This window comes from Centruroides sculpturatus, unplaced genomic scaffold (genome assembly GCF_000671375.1).
Source record: "Centruroides sculpturatus isolate CEXI.00-Female unplaced genomic scaffold, Cexi_2.0 scaffold1112, whole genome shotgun sequence".
Lineage (NCBI taxonomy): Eukaryota > Metazoa > Arthropoda > Arachnida > Scorpiones > Buthidae > Centruroides > Centruroides sculpturatus.
The window spans coordinates 12,852-34,478 of record NW_019385331.1 but is presented as its reverse complement, the minus strand read 5'-3'; the positions used below and the strand labels follow the sequence as shown (position 1 = coordinate 34,478).

The 21,627-nt window shown below is 30.7% G+C and overlaps 1 protein-coding gene across 1 annotated transcript in view; it reads right to left on the bottom strand.

Moving 5' to 3' along the window:
* Positions 1–21,627, bottom strand: part of LOC111637744 (UTP--glucose-1-phosphate uridylyltransferase-like) — a 48,786-nt gene that overhangs the window by 15,030 nt on the left and 12,129 nt on the right. Inside the window, exons 4-8 of the mRNA XM_023383308.1 lie at positions 18,268–18,450; positions 15,083–15,216; positions 12,367–12,435; positions 5,466–5,599; positions 1,688–1,776 (exon numbers count right to left, since the gene is read on the bottom strand). Coding sequence (XP_023239076.1) covers positions 1,688–1,776; positions 5,466–5,599; positions 12,367–12,435; positions 15,083–15,216; positions 18,268–18,450 — 609 coding nt within the window. The remainder of the gene's footprint in view (positions 1–1,687; positions 1,777–5,465; positions 5,600–12,366; positions 12,436–15,082; positions 15,217–18,267; positions 18,451–21,627) is intronic.

Below are 21,627 nucleotides of genomic sequence, written 5' to 3'. Positions count from 1 at the left end.
ATATTTTTCAAATAGCACTTTTCACAATAATAAAAAGTGTATTTAAAATAATACATTTATTATACTAAAATATGATGATAAATAATAATCTACCTAAAATCTACAGCAGCAATTTTTCAATGAGTAAAAAGACTTGTAATTTTCCCAAATTCACATTGTTTTCTTGGTAAATTAGCAGTGAAATGACAATTTGCAAAAGCATTTAATAATTAAAAAATAAAGACATCTCCAATTTATGAGTAACTATGGTTATGATGACTAAACATAGCACATTAAAAAAAATTATTTGAGTCAAATTTGTTACACTTACTAATCACCCATAGAAGAATTAAATGTAAAATGTAATGTTATATAGTGTTTGTTTAATTCAATTTTTTTGCTAAAATATGAAAAAAAAATTCATCAAAACGTTTAAATGTCAAAATTAGATTAAATTTTTTACTTTTCTAGCTGCCAATCAAGTGCTAATCTAAAAATAATTGAACTTTAACTATGCTTTATTAACAAAGAAAAGTTTAAAAAAAATTAATACATTTTATTTTAAACTTCAATTTAGTAATTTTAAAACATTTAGCAATAATGAACAATCACACATTAGATGAATATAGGTATGCCATATCAATATGTAAGTTATATACAGTAGAGCATCGATTTTCCGAATCAATTGGGGACTGGGGTTGTCCGGATAACTGATATTTCGAATAACTGATTTACCTACGAAAAAATAGTTTAACATATCCGATGTCAAAATTTTTCTCCGTTGCGTGTCACTTCACGTTGAATTTTCGTCGATGTTAAGCCTAACAAAGACTATTGTATCGTTAAAAATTATTTTTTTATTTTGTACAAACAAAATAAATATATTAAAAAATATAAAAATAATAAAAAATTATACTTCAGATGTTAATTTAGTATCAAAAACGTAAAATATTTGAGTAGCCCAAGACGTAGCCAAAGGTTGAAGCGCCATAGAACTGGCGAAAATTTAAATTTGCCGACTGGAATTCTTTTGGATGATTGACTTTCAGAAAATCGACGCTCTACTGTATTAGAAATAAATTAATTTTTAGATTTGACTGTAAACATCAAATAGTAAATTTTAGTTTTCAATGTTCTCACGTCTAAATTTAACATTATATATCAACTTTTATTTAGAATGTCAAGTCTAAGTCTTCTACAATATTCAGTTTAACTATTATGTGCTAATTTAATTGAAGCTCCCTGTCCTTTAAATATTGTGTTTCTAAATCATATAGTACATGATAATTCAAGGATTTATCATATACTTCCTGTATGATAAATCCTTGAATTATCATGTATTATATTATGTGCTACTATCTAAGTAGGTTAATTTTAAAATCAAGAAACATTGAATATCACAGATATTATTTTTTCCAATATTTTTTGACAGTTCTGTATCATTAAAATTTTTATCATACAAAGAACATATTTCCAACTAGTTACATATTTCATATCTAAAACAAAGTAACAAAATATTCAACTAGTTCTTTATTAATCAAAATATTAATCAACACCTTCTCAGCTAACTTTTCTACAATAATAGGAGATTATTAAAATAACAGAATAATGATTATATCAATTAATCCAATATTGGTAACGACTTTGAAACTTAAATATAAGAAATAATAATACATTGGCAATAGAGTTAACAAAACATTTTTCTTACTTTTACATCTGCATTTGTTTTGTCAGTTACTTCCATCAGAAATTCCGGATGTGGTTCTTTTGTAGGATTTAACAAAAAGTTTAATATATCTATTAATTTATTAAGAAATTTTTTATCTTATCTATTGATGTCTTATATGCTAAAAATTTGATTATATAAGTGATGTAGATGATTCATTTCCAAAACACACATTTTTAGTGTAAATAACACATCTCATGCCATCTGCCATTAATATAACAATATTTAAAATCACTAATAGTTTAAATGCTAAAAAGGACCCCATAAAATCCTTATGGGTTTTGGTCTCAAGAAATTGGCCAAAATTTTAGTGTTATGATTCTTGAATAACTAATGGAAAGTCAATAGGCACAAAGCTTGAAAATGGCTAATTCTCTTCTACAGCTGTTTGAATATATTGAGGTATATATACAGGGTGGTAACAAAGGTCTACCAATTACAGTCGACCCCCTATAACGCAGTAGATACATTCCACTTTATAAGAATTTCACATTGTAGGAATCCTTAAATACATGAGCCAATCACAGCCCGGTACGTATGCAGTTTACAGACTATGGCTGTTTGAAAGATTTTTTTGCATAAAATTCATTGATTCTAGACTAATCTGACTCAACATTTCCAAAACACATATAATTTTTTGGGAATAATCCATATAAACTATGATATAAACAAAAAATTGTAGGATTACTTACCGAGTGTGCACTGTTTGACCACACCATTGCTTAAGCTTGTTTTCGTCACAGAGCAGCGCACCAAACGGCGGGCATGTTTTCTGATAAGTTATCTTTCTGCGAAAAATTCGTTGAACTTTGGAGACATCATTAATAGAAATAATTTTTATGATCGTTGAATAAGAAATGTTTTTTTCACAAGAAATGTATAAAATTACAGTACTGTAATTACACTTAGATTACAATTAGATTACATTGTAATTACAATTAGACTTACAGTACCTAATTTGTATACTGTACAGATGATAGTAAACTCAACTTACTAGCCTAAACTCTCCGTAGCGTGTAAGTAGTTCGGTCCAGATTTGACCAATCCTATCGCAACACGAGTCGGCAATGATGTTTTACTGCATTTTACGAGTCTCTGTTAGTGTCTTTATATGAATATGGTTGAAATTTTTTTGCCGTGATATACGAATCTGCATTATATGAACCCATGTCATAGGGGTCTACTGTATTTTAAACAATAATAGAGCAATCACTGTAGATGGAAAAAACTAAGTACTATTATCTTTTAATATATTCCAAAATATAGAGAAGGGACACAGACTTAAATATGACAGGAAAATTCTTCACTTTAAAATACACAGTAGTAGTTTGAGGACCCAACCGATGTCCAAAATCATGTAAATTGCGGTGTTCTTATGATTGAATAATAACGATAGATTATATATGAGAGGGAGAGGAAAATCCCATAACTTAAACAATACGGCACAAAATGTAGACAATGAGTCTCGGATGACTCCAACACATGTTAAACGAACTGTCAATATCAGAATGAAAAGTTATAAGTCAGAGACAAGTGGTCATATGCAGGTAGAACTTTGACCCCAGCGCTCATAAACAATTAATCTAGGGAAACAATTTCGGAAAAGAGGGAAAGATTTAAGAGAGATAAATCATTGCATATGATCATTCAAGTACCCAGATGACAGAAATCGCGAGTAACGGAGCTAAATTATGAGCACGAGTCTTGTAATTTTGTCAACAATCCCCAAGAACAATCGACAGAACGGCGTTGAGCAGACACCTGGAATCAGACTTTTCCCGTGACCTGAGTCGGTCTCAGTTTTCCCCAAAACAAGAGAGACCAATTGAGAAGCGAAGAAGGAGACGAGGGGCCAATCAGAAGTCCGAATAGTGGGAGTAAAAACTATAAAAATCTGAAATTTAAGGTCAGAGAAGGGTCTCCTCCGTAGTCCACAAAAGGTCATGATTTAAATTGTGGTGTGTTGCCACCAAAAACTTTGGACTCCACCGCTTCCTCCTTCCGACTGTCCACCTTGCTCAGTGACCTCATCTCGTCTGCCCTGAGGCCAGACAGACGCCGAAGTTCTCGCCTCTCCGTATCTTCGACGAGAAGAACCCTAGCAAAGGATTGTCAATTGTCAATGTAAGCATAAATGTTAACAAATAAACGGCTTTCTTGTGTAAAACACTTGTCATCATTTGCCTCCTCCGTCACAGCCCACATACAACCTTCCCTTAGGTTCATCCTGACGCGGGACTAATAGATCCCATCTATGAGACAGCAGTACCTTACACAGGTGCCGTGAAGTGGGAACAGCCCCTTTTCTCCACTGGGTTGGCTACCTTACAGTAGCAGCACATTGTTGAATAATATAATTGAGATGCAGAAGTGATTGACTGTACAGTTAAGTTTAAATTAGAGGAGACATGGTGATTAGTTTAGCACCATTTTATTTAATGACATTTTGATATTTTCTATTACATCAGATCATTTTCATATCACATCATTGCTAACATAACTGCACATTCAATCACATCTATATTGCAATTGTGTTGTGCAGTGAAACAGTTTCCTGTTATGTTTAGCAGTCTGTCCCAGGATCATATTTTACATTTTGGAATACAGGTATACCTCGACTTACGTCGTTTCAAGTTACGTCATTCCCAATTATTCGTCGTTTGTCAAAAAAGTATATGGAAAAATAAAAATCAAGTTTAAGTCATTTTATTCGACTTTACGTCTGTCCGCCACAAATATTGAAGTCGTAATATCACTAGAAAAATGTTTAAAGCACATAAAATCATATTAAAATATATACATTTACAGGTATGTACTGTATTTACAGTACATGCATTCGTAAATTTAGATTACTTTTTTTCTGTACTATATTAAAAACTAAAATTTATTTGTTTGTAAGCTTAAAATAGATCCTTATTAACCATACATTATTAAAAATGCATTAATAAATAAAATACAGAATCGGAATTGGCAATTTATGGTTTAGCCTAGTGACAAGTAGATTTGGAGACAAGTAAATTCGACTTAAGTCGTTCTCCTGGAACCAATTACCGACGTAAAGCGAGGTATACCTGTACATTAAAAGATGATTAAATGTAGTTTTTCCATCTACAGTGATTGCCTATTACTTTGAAATAATTGGCTGGAAAGAGACTTATTACAACCTTGTATATAAAATTCCCATATATTCAAATGACTAAGATAAGAAGTATTGATTTTCAAGCTATGTGCACAATAAGACTTTTCATCAGTTTGTCAAAAACTATAAACTAAAATTTCAGTCAATTTCACTGAAGGGCAAAACCCATAAAGATTGTGCAGGGTCCTTTGTTAAAAATTGAAAAAATAATTTATTTTATTTCGTATTTTATTGCAATTTTATTATCTTAAAATTCTTAATATTGTTACTTGAAAACAAATACAGAAATATATAATACATAATGTGTATTATATATTTCTGTATTTCCACATTGTTATAAAAACTAGGAGCCTCTGATGGTCTAATTTTATGATGACACTTCCACTATGGATCTTCACTACAGCCCCTCAGACATATATTTCAATTATAAATCTTACTTAATTGTACTATAAACTAGTACACAAAAATTAAGTAAAATTTATAACAAGATCTGCCTCAATTTGTTTTTTAAACAATTTTAATTTTTAAATTATTTCAATTACATTTTTCATTTATTCTATATAAAGTACAATGATACTACAACTTTAAATTAAAAATAATAATTAGTAATAAAAAGGATACTTATATCAACTGTAGCACCTAAATTATCAATATTAGAAACAAAACAAAATTGTCTTCCTTCATCAATGAAATGTTGAAGTAAACCAGAATTATTAAATGCATCATAAAAATCTCCATGTCCTGGTGGATACCATCTATGAAAGAATAAAACTTACATCTTTCATCAAATTAAACAAAGTTTCTTCAAAATTCTTCATATTACTAAGATATTTCTTTATTATCCATTACACCAGCATTTCTTAATCTTTTTTTACTCTCAGCACAAAACTACAATCATGCAAAGGCTGCATCACATTATTATTAGATATGGAACTTGTCAACAGGTTGATTGCAATGGACTTAATAAACTTTTTGTTAATTGAAATTACTTTCATTCAAAATCAAAATCTTGTTCATTCTACTATCAATGTTATTGTACAGGTGAGAGCTTTTAAGCCAAACATACTGAGCAAAAAAGGTCCATTGTGCACCCAATGAGAAAGAACTTCAGAAGTCTGATCTCTAAGCAAAGGCCTCTGAATCAAAATTTCCCAACCTATGGTATACTACCTATACTTTCAAGGAGTACTCAAAGAAATCTGTAATAGTTGCCAAATTTAATTTTATATTAAAATTTTATTCAATTTATACTTAGGTGCAAAAAATTTTAAATCACCTAAATCTTTAAAAACTTAACTTTAATTTTTCTTAAATAATTTACAATATACCAAATGACTGCTGGATTAAATTGCACTACTTTACCGCTATTATTTTAAATTAAAATCTAAATCTAATAATTTTTAATTAAATTCTAAATTCCAGCTCCAGGCTGATTCTTTTCTTCCAGAATATAAATATTAATTATAATTATTAAATTTAATGAGAGATGTCACATAAGAACTACCTCTAGTACCAAATTATTTAAAATTTAATTAAAAATAATAACAGTAAAATAGCCCGATTTAATCTGGCAGTCATCTGAAATATTACTAAAATATCAGGCTTCGGAATGCTTATATATATTTTATAATAAAATAAAATGGAGAAGACACTGAGGTTGGCGTTATATGTACATTTTTTTATTGCAAGCACTTTAAAAGTATTTTATACATTTGTGAGAGCTGGTTTCAGTTACTTTAATTTGATTTTTTATATATCAGTTAATTTAATGTCTATATAGTAACCTGATATTAACATTAATCCATGGTTTGTCATGCTGACAGAAAATCTCCCTTTTTATTTTCAACATTTTATCACATTTCACACAAACTTATGAAATCAAGACATTTAAGCTTAATCAATTGTTTCAGTTAATGTTAAAATTCATAGTAAAAACAAGCATTTCCTATATTTTCTCTTTACTTGGGAATCCCCTGCTACACAAAAATGCTCATGTAAGTTACTTTTTCCTCATTTGTTTTTCATTTATGGGTAATTAGCAGTTGCACAATGTAAATTAAACTTTAATTGTCTAATTATAAATTATTTACATTTAATTACTCAAAATAACATTTTCAATATCATCATCATAAACTTTGCACAATTACTGTACAAAAATGATCTACTTATTATATAATAGGTTAAAAATATATTTGAACTGATTAGAAATGCTTGGAAGTTATTGCAAATTAATTTTAAAATAAGTTGACAATTAGCCGGAAGTTACAGAGGAGGGAACAATCATGCAATCAAAAGAGCATTTACTGCAATTCTTCTAAATTCTTATTGAAATCTTGCACAGAACACAATTTGTCTGCATATATAGTGAAATCTGTCTAAAACAAGTTTAAAGCATCTACGAGTAAATAAAGCATAGAAATATATCTTATTTTTTTACATATTTTAAAATTTGTCATTTTAGTTTAATTCATCTTGCAGCATACTAGTTGGGAATCACTATTAATTAGAGAAAGGAAACAGATTTTAAGATATTACTACTGTAAGGAACCAAGTGCAAGTGTTATTTTTAGTTACTTTTATTTTTGCTTATTATTCTATTTTTGTTTGGGGCTTATGTTTTGTTAGGACGAAGGTTTCCTCACCATTTACCTTACAAACTTAAAAATAGAAGAGAAACCAAATCACCAACAAGAGAAAAGTGCTGTAGAAAAAAAAATCGCGCACACATGTGCTCCCGAGCAGAGAAAAGTAAGTCCACACCGAGAAAAGGGGGGAGGAGACCCCACAAGCACAACTTAGGAAACTTGCTAAACCTTAAAAGAATAAAACATCCTAAAAATTGTCAAAAAGAATAATGTAAAAGGTTAGCGAGTATTGTTGGAAAATAGGCTGCCAGACAAACAGAAAAAAATTTGTTAGCAAATAAGCATGTAAATGAGGGGAGTGATTGCTCTCAGAATTGTGACGTCACCTCACAGTATAAAGACCAAACCTCAAGTGAAGATGGACAAGGTGAGCTTCTGTTAGCAACGAGCATGGTGAGCTTCGTAGCAGCAAAAGAGAGAGGTGTCCGATAGGATAAAGTAGTTCCAAGGCGATTTTGAAGTTATTCGATTTGTGGATCGAAGATTAGAGAAAGTCTTAAGAATTGAGGAAAAGGTTCCTAGTATATTGAGGTGACGATTAGGATCTTTAATTTATAAGAATTATTGTACATAAGTTAAGTCTTTGAATTTTTTGTCGAGTTCCAAAGGGGGAATAGATTTAAGTTAGAAAATAGCTTGATTTGAGTTTTGTCGGGTTGATTCTTATTGACTTTCATTGAATAAATTGTTATTTGATTTTTTACTAAATTTTGTATATAGTTATTACTAGAATATTTATTAAATATACGATTTGTTATTGACTAACTTTGTCATTATTTAATCCGACACATGCTTAAAGTCCAGGCCTGGCACATTAACGCGAATCCGTGTAAAGTACCCATTAGGTAACGGCTATTTCCGGCACACAGTACTTTACACTACTATTGGATTTGCAAATATATTTTGACTTCAAAGTACCATATTATATATATACAGTCGACCCCCCTATAACGTGGTAGATACGTTCCACTTTATAAAAATTTTACGTTGTAGGAATCCTTAAATACATGAGCCAATCACAGTCCGGCACATGTGCAGTTTACAGACTACAGCTGTTTGAAAGGTTTTTTCCATAAAATTCAGACTAATTTGACTCGACATTTCCAAAACACGTATAATTTTTTGGGAATAATCCGTATAAACTATGCTATAAACAAAAAATTGTAGGATTACTTACTGAGTGTGCACCGTTTGACCACGCCATTGCTTAAGCTTGTTCTCGTCGCAGAGCAGCGCACCAAATGGCAGGCGCGTTTTTTGATAAGTTATCTTTCTGCGAAAAATTCGTTGAACTTTGGAGACATCATTAATAGAAGTAATTTTTATGGCCGTTGAATAAGAAATGTTTTTTTCACAAGAAATGTATAAAATTGCAGTACTGTATTAGACTTACAGTACCTAATTTGTATACTGTACAGACGATAGTAAACTCAACTTACCAGCCTAAACTCTCAGTAGCGTGTAAGTAGTTCAGCTGCTCGTCTACTATTGGTCCAGATTTGACCAATCCTATCGCAACACGAGTCGGCAATGATGTTTTACTGCATTTTACGAGTCTCTGTTAGTGTCTTTATATGAATATGGTCAAAATTTTTTTTGCCACGATATACGAATCCACATTATATGAACCCGCGTTATAGGGGGGGCGACTGTATATCATATTATGTTAAATATATATATATATTGCAAATAATCTTAGATATTAGATATCACATACAACATATTAAGACTAGTCATGATTAGAGAGAGAAAGAAATCATCACAGACCAGACATAATATTCATTAACAAACAAAAATTACATATACCATAGACATAGTTGTTCCAAACACTTAACTCAAAATAAACCAAAAAATTTTAGTAAATACTTAAAACTCATCCATGAAATAAAATGCCTGTGGAAAATAAGATGTCTATCATGCCTATAGTCATCATCTCTTACACACATACTACAGAAAACTCTAAAAACATTAGGTCTTAACAATAGGGCATGTATTACATTACAGAAAGTAGTTATATAAAAAATGTAACAGTCAAGAAATTCATAAATACAGATACATACGTACATAAACAAAACAACAGTCTGTTTTGTTAGGTATGCCTTAATCTAGGCCCAGCATAGTAGTAGGCACCAGTATCAACTCATTAAGACACAATCCACCAATAATAATAATAATAATAACACTCACAATGTACAAAACACATGCACAGAAAAAATTAGCAAGTACACAGAACTTGCCCAGGAAATAAGGCATTTGTGGAGGATGGAAAGGGTGCTTATTGTACCTGTTGTTCTCTCCTGTACAGGTGTGATACCACACACACTACACAAAAGCCTGGGAACATTACAATTGAATAGAAATACATACATCACACTACAGAAGGCCACTATATTGAATACATGCCACATTATTAGGAAATTCCTGAATACAGACACTGACACTGACACACTTATTTAATTTTAGTTTTGTTTTGGTTGCTATGCCTTGACTCTGGTCCGGCATAGAACACAGCCACCGGTTTAAACCGAGTATTACCCACTAAACCCAACACAATAATAATACTCTCTTCCACCACAACCAGGTCACCACCTGGTTGTGGTGGAAGAGCCCAATAATTTTACTGATACATAGAGCAATGCAGGCTGGAGCACAAGCTCCTAGTAGGAACACCAATGCCAGTAAGATCTATGGGGGAGAAAAAAAGCTAAGAGTGACCACACCCACTATATTTTTGGAGATATTTATCATGGTATTAATCAGATCTAAGTTTGATACTGGCTCGGACATCGCATAGGTTAACAACAAGGTCCATGTGTATGGGGTAGGCAAAGGCTCACATTCGAAAAATATGCCATAGTCTCCTTTGGTTACTGATGGCAAAAGCAGCACTAGCCCAAGCATGCTATTGCAATGCCCTCAAGAGATTTAAGGAACCAACCTAGCCTTGGTGTTTCTGTGGCAATGCATCCACAGACCACAAAGGCTGGAAAACCACACCAATGAATGAAATGGACAATAGAAATAAACAAGTTTATCATCCGTACTTACTACACAATCACAAAACTCTAAACAAACATGACAGCATACCGACAACAATATCCTCATCTCAATGTCACTGAACAAAGGGTTGTTGATCAAAAAAGAACAATTATGCACAAAAATCTTATCCCACAAACAACACTTGAACTTATCAAACAACAGGTTGCTGGTCAAATACATCAACAGGCAGAAACATTTAACATTAATGAAGATCATGTAACCTGTCAGGATAATCCAGCAACAAGCACTGATTACAGCACACACACAACTACCACTAATGATACTACAGACACTTCCTCATCCACCACTGATAACATAGACATAGATTTAGTTAATATGCTCTCATTTATATTTCAGGAAACACTCACTAAATATACAGGTACAGATCCCACACAAAGACCACGAATACCAAAAAGCAATGTGTCAAAGGAAGTAGGGAAAACATTAAATTATGTAAACAATTACCTACTACCACACTACATTCATTCAATTTCTACACTCAGATATTCATACATTAGTTTATGCTGGAGCAGTCACAGCAGTGACACACCATGGACTGAAAATATAATCACAGACAGACACACACAAAACACAATTGTATGACAAGCCTACCTGGCACCTGGCAGAAAAGAATAGAAACATAAATAAATAATATTAGACAGCAATTAGGCAGGCTGACACAATACACTAAAAACAACATCACACCCAAATTAAAGAAACAACTCAAAAACATTTTCAAGAAAATCAAAACACACACAAAGATCATCAACAAAACTCACATTACAAAATACATCAACATACTAAAACAAAAACTTGCAGCTGAAGCACGTAAACTCAAGCGATACAAAACATGTTCACTACGAAAAACAACAAAATAAATTATTTACAAACAATGAAAAACTCTTTTACAGACAAATTGGTAACAAAACAAACACTGATACACAGCATAGTGGCAAACCAACAGAACAACAACTCACAACCTATTGGTCTTCTCTTTGGTCCAGTGCTATCATACACAATGCTAATGCAGACTGGATCGAGGAGGAGAACAAAAACTTGCACAACATACCAACTATGCCGTGCTGAAATAAATATACACGACATCCACTATGCTGTTAATAAAACACACAACTGGAAGACATCTGGTGTAGACAACATTCATAATTTCTGGTACAAAAATTTTACATCACTGCACCATGAACTAGCTAAACACCTAACACACATCATCATTAATCCACATAACATGCCAAAATTTCTTACTCATGGCATCACCTACATGAAACCTAAAAACAATAATACCACAGACCCAAATTTATTCAAGCATTTAATTGTATTCAATATTCAATTTACTATATTACTTGTCAATCAACTTTTAAACATAAGCTTATATTTGCCAAAAATGCTATATAAATTCCTCTACAAAGGAGGAAAAAAAAATCATTAAAATGTTTGATTGAAAGTAAAATTCAAAATACAGCAAAGAGAATTAGGACTGGAGATGATTATTATTATTTAGAAGCTATACCACTTAATGAAAAACTGTATAACCAAGCTATGTCCAGTGTACAAAAATAAAACTGCCACAAACTACATTGTCCAGTCTGCTGAGATGCTGGAGTTGAGCTGCAGAAGGTGGTCAAGTGAAGCACTGCTAGTATTTACATAAACTTATTACATTTTAATTTTTCAAAATATCAAAAATTTTATAAACAGCAATTCAAAAATTCTGTTTAAAATTTACTATTTTTACAGAAAGTAATTTAAAATCTTGAAAGGGAAAAGAATAAGATTTTCTTAAAACTAATTATAGTAAAATTATGGAATATAATTTTTCTTACGCTTCAAGATCTGAGTCATCTAAGGATGTTGCAATAGGCAAAAGACTTTCTTTATTAATTCGTGGATACCTGAAAAATATTTCAATGAGTTTATTCAATTTTTACAGTTTCATCTAATATATGAATTTCAATTTTTGAAGTTTAATGCTCATCACGTTTTAAAATAAGAATAATTATAATAATAGTATAAATAAAGTACAGTAGAGCACCGTTTATCCCAAAGTCAGTTACACGAAATGTCGGTTAACCGAAAGCATTCCTGTTGGCAAATTTAAATTATCGCTAGTGCTGTTGCACTGCAATCTTTGGCTATATCTTTGGCTACTCCAATATTTTTTGTTGTTGGTGTGTGTGTTTTTGCTGGCAGCACTGGCACTTTTGTGTGGTGTTTTTCTGAGGACTGTGTGTTGTGCTGAATCAAACGTTTTTGAGTTTTTGATACTAGATTAACTTCTAAAGTATAATTTTTTTGTTTTTATATTTTACAATATATTTATTTTGTTTGTAAAAAATAAAGAAATAATTTTTAATGATACAATAGCCACGAATATTATTTTAAAAAGTTTATGTTAGGCTTAACATCGACGAAAATTCAATGCAAAGCGACACGCAAAATGGAAAAAATTTCAACATGGGATAGGTTAATATATTTTTTCATACATAATCGGTTATCCAAAAAAATAAGTTATGTGAACAACCCCAGTCCCCAATTGATTTGGATAAATGATGCTCTACTATATAACAAATATTTATATGTAAACTATTCAATTGCATTATAAATTAAAAGAAAGAAATATTATAGAAAAACAAATTACAACTGAAATAATATTATACTTAGTAACTACTGGCAGTAACATGGTTAAAATGTCCAAATATGCCCTAGGAAGGTAGAACCAATTAAACTACTTGTCTGACATTGCTTATGTATGAATATTCGCAGTGGCAGCACACTTCAAAAATCTCATGGCACAGTGGTTGAGAATCACTGATCTAGGGTTTACATCTACAATAAAAAAGTTATATGAAAATTATACTATAAAAAATTAAACAAGGTAAAACGCTATCCCCTACTCTAAATCTTTCACGTGGAGTACTTCAGGGAGATCCTCTGTCACCATATTTTTTAATTTCTATCTATGGGACTTCGACCAACTCTATAATAATTCCTCAGATGGCATTGAAATAAATAATAATTCTTTTCACTACATCCTTTTTGCCGACGATCTTGTCGTTCTAGCCCCAAATAAAATATCTTTGCAACGTAAAATCAACTCAATCATTATCTCAATTCAATCTACCTTGAAATAAATCCTACAAAAACTATCATCATCATTTTCTGTAAAAATAAACTATCTGATAAAGACTCAAAAATCTATCATAAAAATACTCTATTGCAAATAACTAACAAAGTCAAATACTTGGGAGTGGAATTTGATTGGAACTTAACCTTTAAACATCAAGTGTCAAAATTAAATGTCAAGGTCAAAAAGGTAATTGATAACCTCTTATTTTTATGTTTAAATTTAAACATTCATCTGAAACTCTATAGCACTACAGTAAGTCCTATTATCTATTACGCAAGCCCAATTTGGGGCTTTATCTATACAATCTCGAATGTCTGCATATCTATTTCCTATGTAAGTTGTTACAATTAGAAAATACATTTCCTGGATATGCCATCCGACACAAAACAAATCGTACTTGGATCTTTCCTCACTTATTAAAAAGAATAATAAAATTTTACTACAGACTTAAATATAAAAGTGATGACAATACTAGATTATTATATCAAGAAATGGTAAAGCAAAGTAAAAATGACAATAATAAACAGCTATGGCAATATAAAATTCAAAGAATATTAAACACTTTTAGAGTATCAGAACTACTGTTTACAGACTCAATTCAAGATTGGAAATATGGTTACTCTCTCCTACTGAACTCTGCTATTTCTAAAACAATCAACAAAGATCAACTTTCCTTAAATCAAGTAATTATCACCCTTGGTATACCAATATTTTAAATATCCCTTCCTTTCAACCCTACATGTGGCTACCAAACAATTTGAATGTTAAACAATTAATAATTCAATTAGGTCTCAATAAATATTCGCTTTTTATTAATAAAACTTATATAAATCTCTCAAATACTCTCTGCCAGCTATGTCAACAAAGATTTTTCTGTGCTCCATCTCCTGCAAAATTGTCAATCTTTAAATAATATACATAAACAATATGATATAATAAATATATGTAACGTTAATTCATCTATCGACTTCAAAAATAACTTAAATAATATCAACAGAAAAGATGCTTATAAAATTTTTTATTTTTTTGTTAAATATACTGAAAAAATTCTTTGTAATATTTAATCATTGGTTCATCACTGTTGTTCTAAATCCTTGACAATGCATCATTAAGGTACTTTGTATTTACACTGTTTAAATACATCAAATAATGACAAGACCTTTTAAGTAACATAGCAAGACATGTTAATTTTTAATTAATTTTCCTTTATGTTTTTTATGTATTACAATCATGTAAAGCAAAATAATAATTGATATTGTTATATGTATTCTCTCTATAATAGGGGAAAATTTCCCTTGGAAATAAATACAGAAATTTATTGAAGCTTACTACTAATTTAAAATATTTTTATAATTATTTAAATTTTAAATTATCTAAAATATTAACTATGATAAATTACTAATTAATTTTACCTGCTTTGCATAAAAGTATATATCTTTATATTAAATCCCTTATATTTTCTTAAAACCTTTTGTGTTTCTTCTTCTGTATTAAAGGAATTCATCAAAACTAAAGGCACGTCAGCATTATAGGTCTTATTAAGATACTAAAAAAGAAAAATAAACACCAAAATTTTTGAAGCTATTTTTAATATGATATAGTTTCTTAAAATTTACTACCATAATTTTCTGCATGTAACCCACACAAGCATATATTCTGCAAAAATTGCTAAACTGAAAATAAAAAGATATACACAGGTTGTCTAAAAGAAACTGACTTTTTGCTCTAGAAATATAACTAGATAGCACAACTAGTTTCAACAGTCAAATTCAAAATTTTGAATGTTATATTATCAATCATGTGCAATTACATTTGAATTGGTTCAGAACAATCTTTTGTGTGGTGTGAAACATAAGGGTTATTTTGTGACCCTCATCTGAAAATTGCAGTGAAGCACTGTGCCAACATCAAGTTCTGTGTAAAACTAAAGAAAACTTTTACTAAAACATTTAAGTTACTGAAACAAGTATATGGGGATGATTGCCTAAGCCAAACACACATTTATGGCTGATTTAGTCAATTCAAAGACGGGCAGGAGTCAACTGAAAATGATCTGAAAAGTGGTTGTCTGAAGATGTCGACTACAGACAGTAACATTGATAAAGTGTGACAAATATTAGGAAAGGATCCAAATGTGGACCTGTAGAATGTTGTCATAGGAGTTGGGAGTGTCAAAAGTCCCTGTCCACATAATTTTACATAAGCATTTCAACAAATGTAAGGTCTGTTCCTGCTTTGTTCTCACTCACTGAGGAATAAAAGCAGGCAATTATTCATCACATTCAGGATATCGTCAAAATGGCTCACCGCAATCCAAATTTTCTCAAAAATATTGTCATGGGTGATGAAACATGGCGTACCAATACAACACATCAAAATTCCATGTGGAAGTCATCAGATGAATGAAATTCTTCTGATGATTCTACAATGAAAAAACTTTGTTTCCAACAATCACGGGTCAAGACCATGCTCATCTGTTTTTATTATTCCAAAGGTATCGTGTACAAAGAATTTGTCCCAAATGGCCAGAATGTTACTTAAGAACATTATTTGAATATTTTTGAACATCTCTGGAAGCAAATTTTACATGTATGGCCAGAGTATCATGCTCAAGGAAGCTGGACACTATTATATGACAATGCACCTTCACACAAGAGCACAATCATTCATGAATTTTTGGCTCAAAAAAGTATTGTAACCTTAGATCAGTGATTCTCAACCACTGTGCCATGAGATTTTTGAAGTGTGCTGCCACTGCAAATATTCATACATAAGCAATGTCAGACAAGTAGTTTAATTGGTTCTACCTTCCTAGGGCATATTTGGACATTTTAACCATGTTACTGCCAGTAGTTACTAAGATGTTTAGAAAATGTGACCTAAATAACCAACTACATTTAAAAATCACTGTTATGACATCACCGGTTGTCCTGCAGTACTTACCAAAATAACTGTGTGCTGCCAAATTTTTAAATTATTAAAAGTGTACTGTGACGATAAAAAGATTGAGAATCACTGCCCAAGATCATCCACCATATTCTCCTGATCTGGCTTCCTGTGACTATTTTCTGTTCTGTTCTGTTCCTAAAATTCCAATGAAAGGAACTTGTTCAAGGACATTCCCAAGATTGAGACTGCTGTGACAGTACTGAACAAAGTGTCAAAATAGGAGCTGAAAAAATCCTTTGAAATGCTAATTACTCATTCTGAACATTGCATTGCTGCAGAAGGATCTTATTTCAAATAAATAAACATATTTATAAAAATTTTTGTTTTTCTTTCTAGAGCAAAAGTTTGGTTTATTTTTAGATAATCTGTGTATACTGTAGGATGGTATGGATTATGTAATCTCCAAAGTTGCCATCAAAAATGTCACAACCCACATGAAATTCTGATAATATTGTCCCAGTCATTTAATTTTTTTCTCCCATTTGTTTTACTTTTGTTATAATTACATTACAGTAAATTTCTAAAATAAATAAAAGTAAAAAACAGAATATTTGAAATGAAAAACTCAACTGCATTTTGATGAAAATACAAAAGCCAAATAATTTTTTTTATTGCTTTGTTTTGTTTCTGTTTTATTTATCAAATAATAAATTATATGATAATAAATGCTTTAAAACAAAGTATACTACAAATGTTATTGATATTAATGTTTAGGGTCATCTCAGGTCAAGATGAGTCTGGTGTAGCAAAGTGGCAAGTGGTGTTTTCAGCAGGAATGATTATATCTTAAAGCAAAGTAAATCAGTAGTAATAAAATAATTTCCATCACTATCATTATTAATTTTATTAAGAAAGTTTCATATGGACATGGGTTTACATGTGCAAGATTCTACATGTCTTTGTTTACAAAAAATGTATGTATATTGTCTGATAACAAATAAAACATTTTAGATTCAAAATTTCCTTACTTTATTTAAACATAATATTTTAACAATTTACATACATTTCTCTAATAGTTTACTTATTAAAATTATATGAAAACAATCAAGCATCAATATTTTATTCTGACTGTGGCCCTGTAGAGTTTGTGCTGGTTCCCCAAAAGTTGATTTTTGGCCTAAGGCTCCCTTGAAATGTTTTGTAGCCACATTAGGGGCAGAACCTGCACCAAATTTGGTACTAAAAAAAAAATGTTTCAAATACAAATACCAGTATTTGGTGTTTGAAATTTTTTTTTAATATATTGCCAGTTCTGCTGTTGATGATGTGTTGTTTTGGAACTCTGACAGTGCACACATACATTCTCCAACACTGAAATTGTATGTTCTAATCATCCAAATATAACTATGCACTATGTAATGAATAAGACTGACATATCTAAGAAAATGTGCACAACATTCAGTTTATTTTGACTCTTACTGTATATATAATATAAACACGTTTAATTTAGTATAATATTCAATTTTTTTTTGTTTAGTTATTTAACAGTAATCACTAGAAACAAAAAAAAATCTTATTGCACTTGGTTACATAAATGAAATTAAAATGTATTTATTTTTTAATCTATCATAAATATTATACTGTTAAACATCAATTTGACATAATTAAGATAAAATTTGGTTATATTATTTACAAAATTAAATAATACCTGAATTTGCTGTACTGTTAAATCAAGAAATGTAAGATCATTTCTAACAGGAATAATGGATTTTGGTCCAGTACATCCCATACTTGTTCCTAATCCACCATTAAGTTTTACAACTACAAGCTTATTTAGCATTTCTCTGATATTGTCAGTGTGTGGTTCTTCAAGACTAGAATAATCACGAACCTGTTAAATAATAAAATTTATTAATAACATATAATGTTAAATATATAAAATTTTGATAATTCAGAACAATTAAAATGTCAAATATTCACTAATATAGGGAAGATTTCAATAATAATAAAATTATACAAAAAATTTACTCAAAATCACCAGTTTTCATATCAATTGGACACAATAAAAATTTTATAAAATTTTCAATATAAACAAGAAATAACATAGTACAACATCTTATTTAGAAACAAAATTTAAATTATTATCTTAGTTTATCTTAATGGATATACACACACATTTACTAAAACATCTCTGATGACCAATAAATACTTCACACCTCTGTTGACATGCGAATACTTTCTAAAATCCACCAGAGTGTTGAAACAGATCTCATTTGCCAAATGCAAGTGTTTTCCTTAAAAATACTTTATTTTAGTTGGTTTATGCAAAGTATAGATCAGTTGCAGTTCCATTTGCAGTTTCAGCCCTATTTACTTTGTCACTCTGCATAACTTTGATTCCTCCAAAGACGGCTAAGCACAGATAATAAAATTTCTTTAATAGGCTTTTGATCATTTTTGCTCATTCCACCAGTTATAATAGAATTGCAGATCAGCCAATGATTAGAGTCAGGATTAAAATTGATGAATGGCATTGCATAACAGATCCATATATATTTGTCAAGTGAGTACCAAAATTGTGGAGACAAAGTTCTTCCAATCCCAATTCCTCCCATGTCGTTAATGGTGTTTGGTATATTGGGTACAAAACCACAATCATCAAAATGATCATCAAGATCAGTGATGATAGTATTCCAATCAAGTTCACCCTTCAATATAAATTTTAAATATGACAGCTTGCTTCTTTGATTCAGGATTAGTCTTTCAGAATAGAACCAGATCATTATAATATTCTTCACCAATTCATACAAGTGCAGGATGGCTAAAAAGTTACTGTGCAGTAGAAAAGATTTAAGCTTTTATTAAAGTTTTAAATACAATATTATAGTTTCTCCAATGACAAATGCTGAAAATGTCTCCCAGAGATTCAAAGACACATCTGAACACAACACTGCCTATTATCACACACATTCTGTAGGGTGGCAAGACCTGTTCTGTATTGGGAAATTGACATCTGCAGCTCTTCCAGATTTTGTTGTGAATTGTTCTCATAAACTCATCTCTTCAGAGATAAAAATCTGAGGAGTGATGAGATCTTAGATCTCATATGCAATACTATATATATAACTTTAATGTCACAACAAATTTCTCACTGCAGAATGCAACCTGTATTTATAGATAATGGTCAATTTTATCCTTATGTGATATTAAAAATCCATATTTGACAGACTTTAGAACTTGACTTTTCCCTAAATGGAATTGTACAGTTGGTAAATTACATTGCCATCATAATTTTCCACAGTTTTTTAATGCTCTTCTAGCATATCATACAGACAACTACTGCTAGCAAACACTTTCCCATTCAGTGTAATAGAAAAATCTGTACATCATAAATGTCTCTTGGTGATTGCTACTCAAACAATATTAACACACTCTTTTATAATGATATTTGAAGAAGTAAATCACAATGGATGGTTTAGAGTGCATCGACTGCAATTCATTTATTTTTAAATTATTATTATTATAATATGCATTTAAATCAATTCTTAATGTCTGTATTATTCAAATTTGCTTTTTAGCATTAATTAATTATTTCTAGTGATTAATTACATGATTTTGTCATGATAATTTATTAGTTAAATATGTCAATTCCATTTTAGTATTAGTTTTTATTTTCCTTGATAGATGGCACTAAGATGCCTGATATTATGTAAACTCATTCATGCTTATTAATTAATACAGTCAAATATCAAAGTCATAATCACAGCATGTTATAACACATCATTACGTTATGACATGTTACATCATGTCAGATTAATCTGTTCATGCCTATTAAAATGTGACATACCTATTAAAGAATATACTATCAAATGTTAGGTTATGCCAGAACATTGTAACACAATTAACCTTTTCATGCCCATAACTTGTCATGATGACATCATAAACTTTGCACAAAGGATGCCACATTGGATTATATCATCATCAATCCTGACTGATTGTAACTGATTACATGACACATTTTTCAAATCAACCAATTAAGACTGCCATTTAGGTCATGTTGTACATTTTGTAGTGCATAAGCACTATGTATAGTTAATTCCGTTTATTTTTGTATATATGTCGTGTGTCATATCGGGTTTTACTGTAAAATTCCGTTTTATTTTATGATATCGGATTGTGAACAGGTGGGACCCGTCGCTCTTGTTGATTAGTCAGCGACTAACATCACGCGTAATTCACGTCACACTCAACGGTGGGAGGTATAAATATTGAGACTCCCATCCAAAGAGGGGACTTTGTCTTCTTTCTGGCTCCTGCAAGAGAAAGGACTTCGTGGTGTAAGAATAAAGGGACTGACACGTGTGAACTAAGGAATGAAGAGAACAGAATCCAATTCCATCATAGAGAATCCGCCTGTTGTTCACGAAACAAGAAGATGATATTAAGACATGAAACATCGAAGAACCTCCGAAAACTATTATTTTTGTCAGTACGTTGAGTATTGTGTATTTCGTTAAAGGAGAAGTAATATCTTCTATCCATTCGCTCGTATAGTTTACATGTTCCGTTTTGAAAATTTAATGGATTGTTGTTCCTCTCCTGTGGTGTAAATAGGTTAATGTTCTTTTGTTTGTAAATATTCATGATTAAACCTTATTAATTAAATTCCACCATAATTGTAGTCCTTTATTTTATGTGTCTGTGCCTTGACCCTATAACCTTGCCTAACAGACCTAGGTCTATTGGGGCTTAACAGTTTCAACAAATCATACGCAAGAGATACAGTGTATCATATTCCCCACTACTATTATACATATGTCAGCAATGTGTATATTTCATAAACAATTCCATAAGAACAATTATTGTATACTAGTAATCTTGGAAAATATTTCTATAGCCATGTGTAAATATAAATGCTATCATTTTTTCCATCACCAATTTGATATACCAATACAATTATAAATATATTTTGTATTCAAGTTTAAATGAATGTTCTCTAGATAATTTTTAATCTAGATATTAATAACAAGTTTACAAATTATATTTATAATTTGTTCTTTTGAATTTT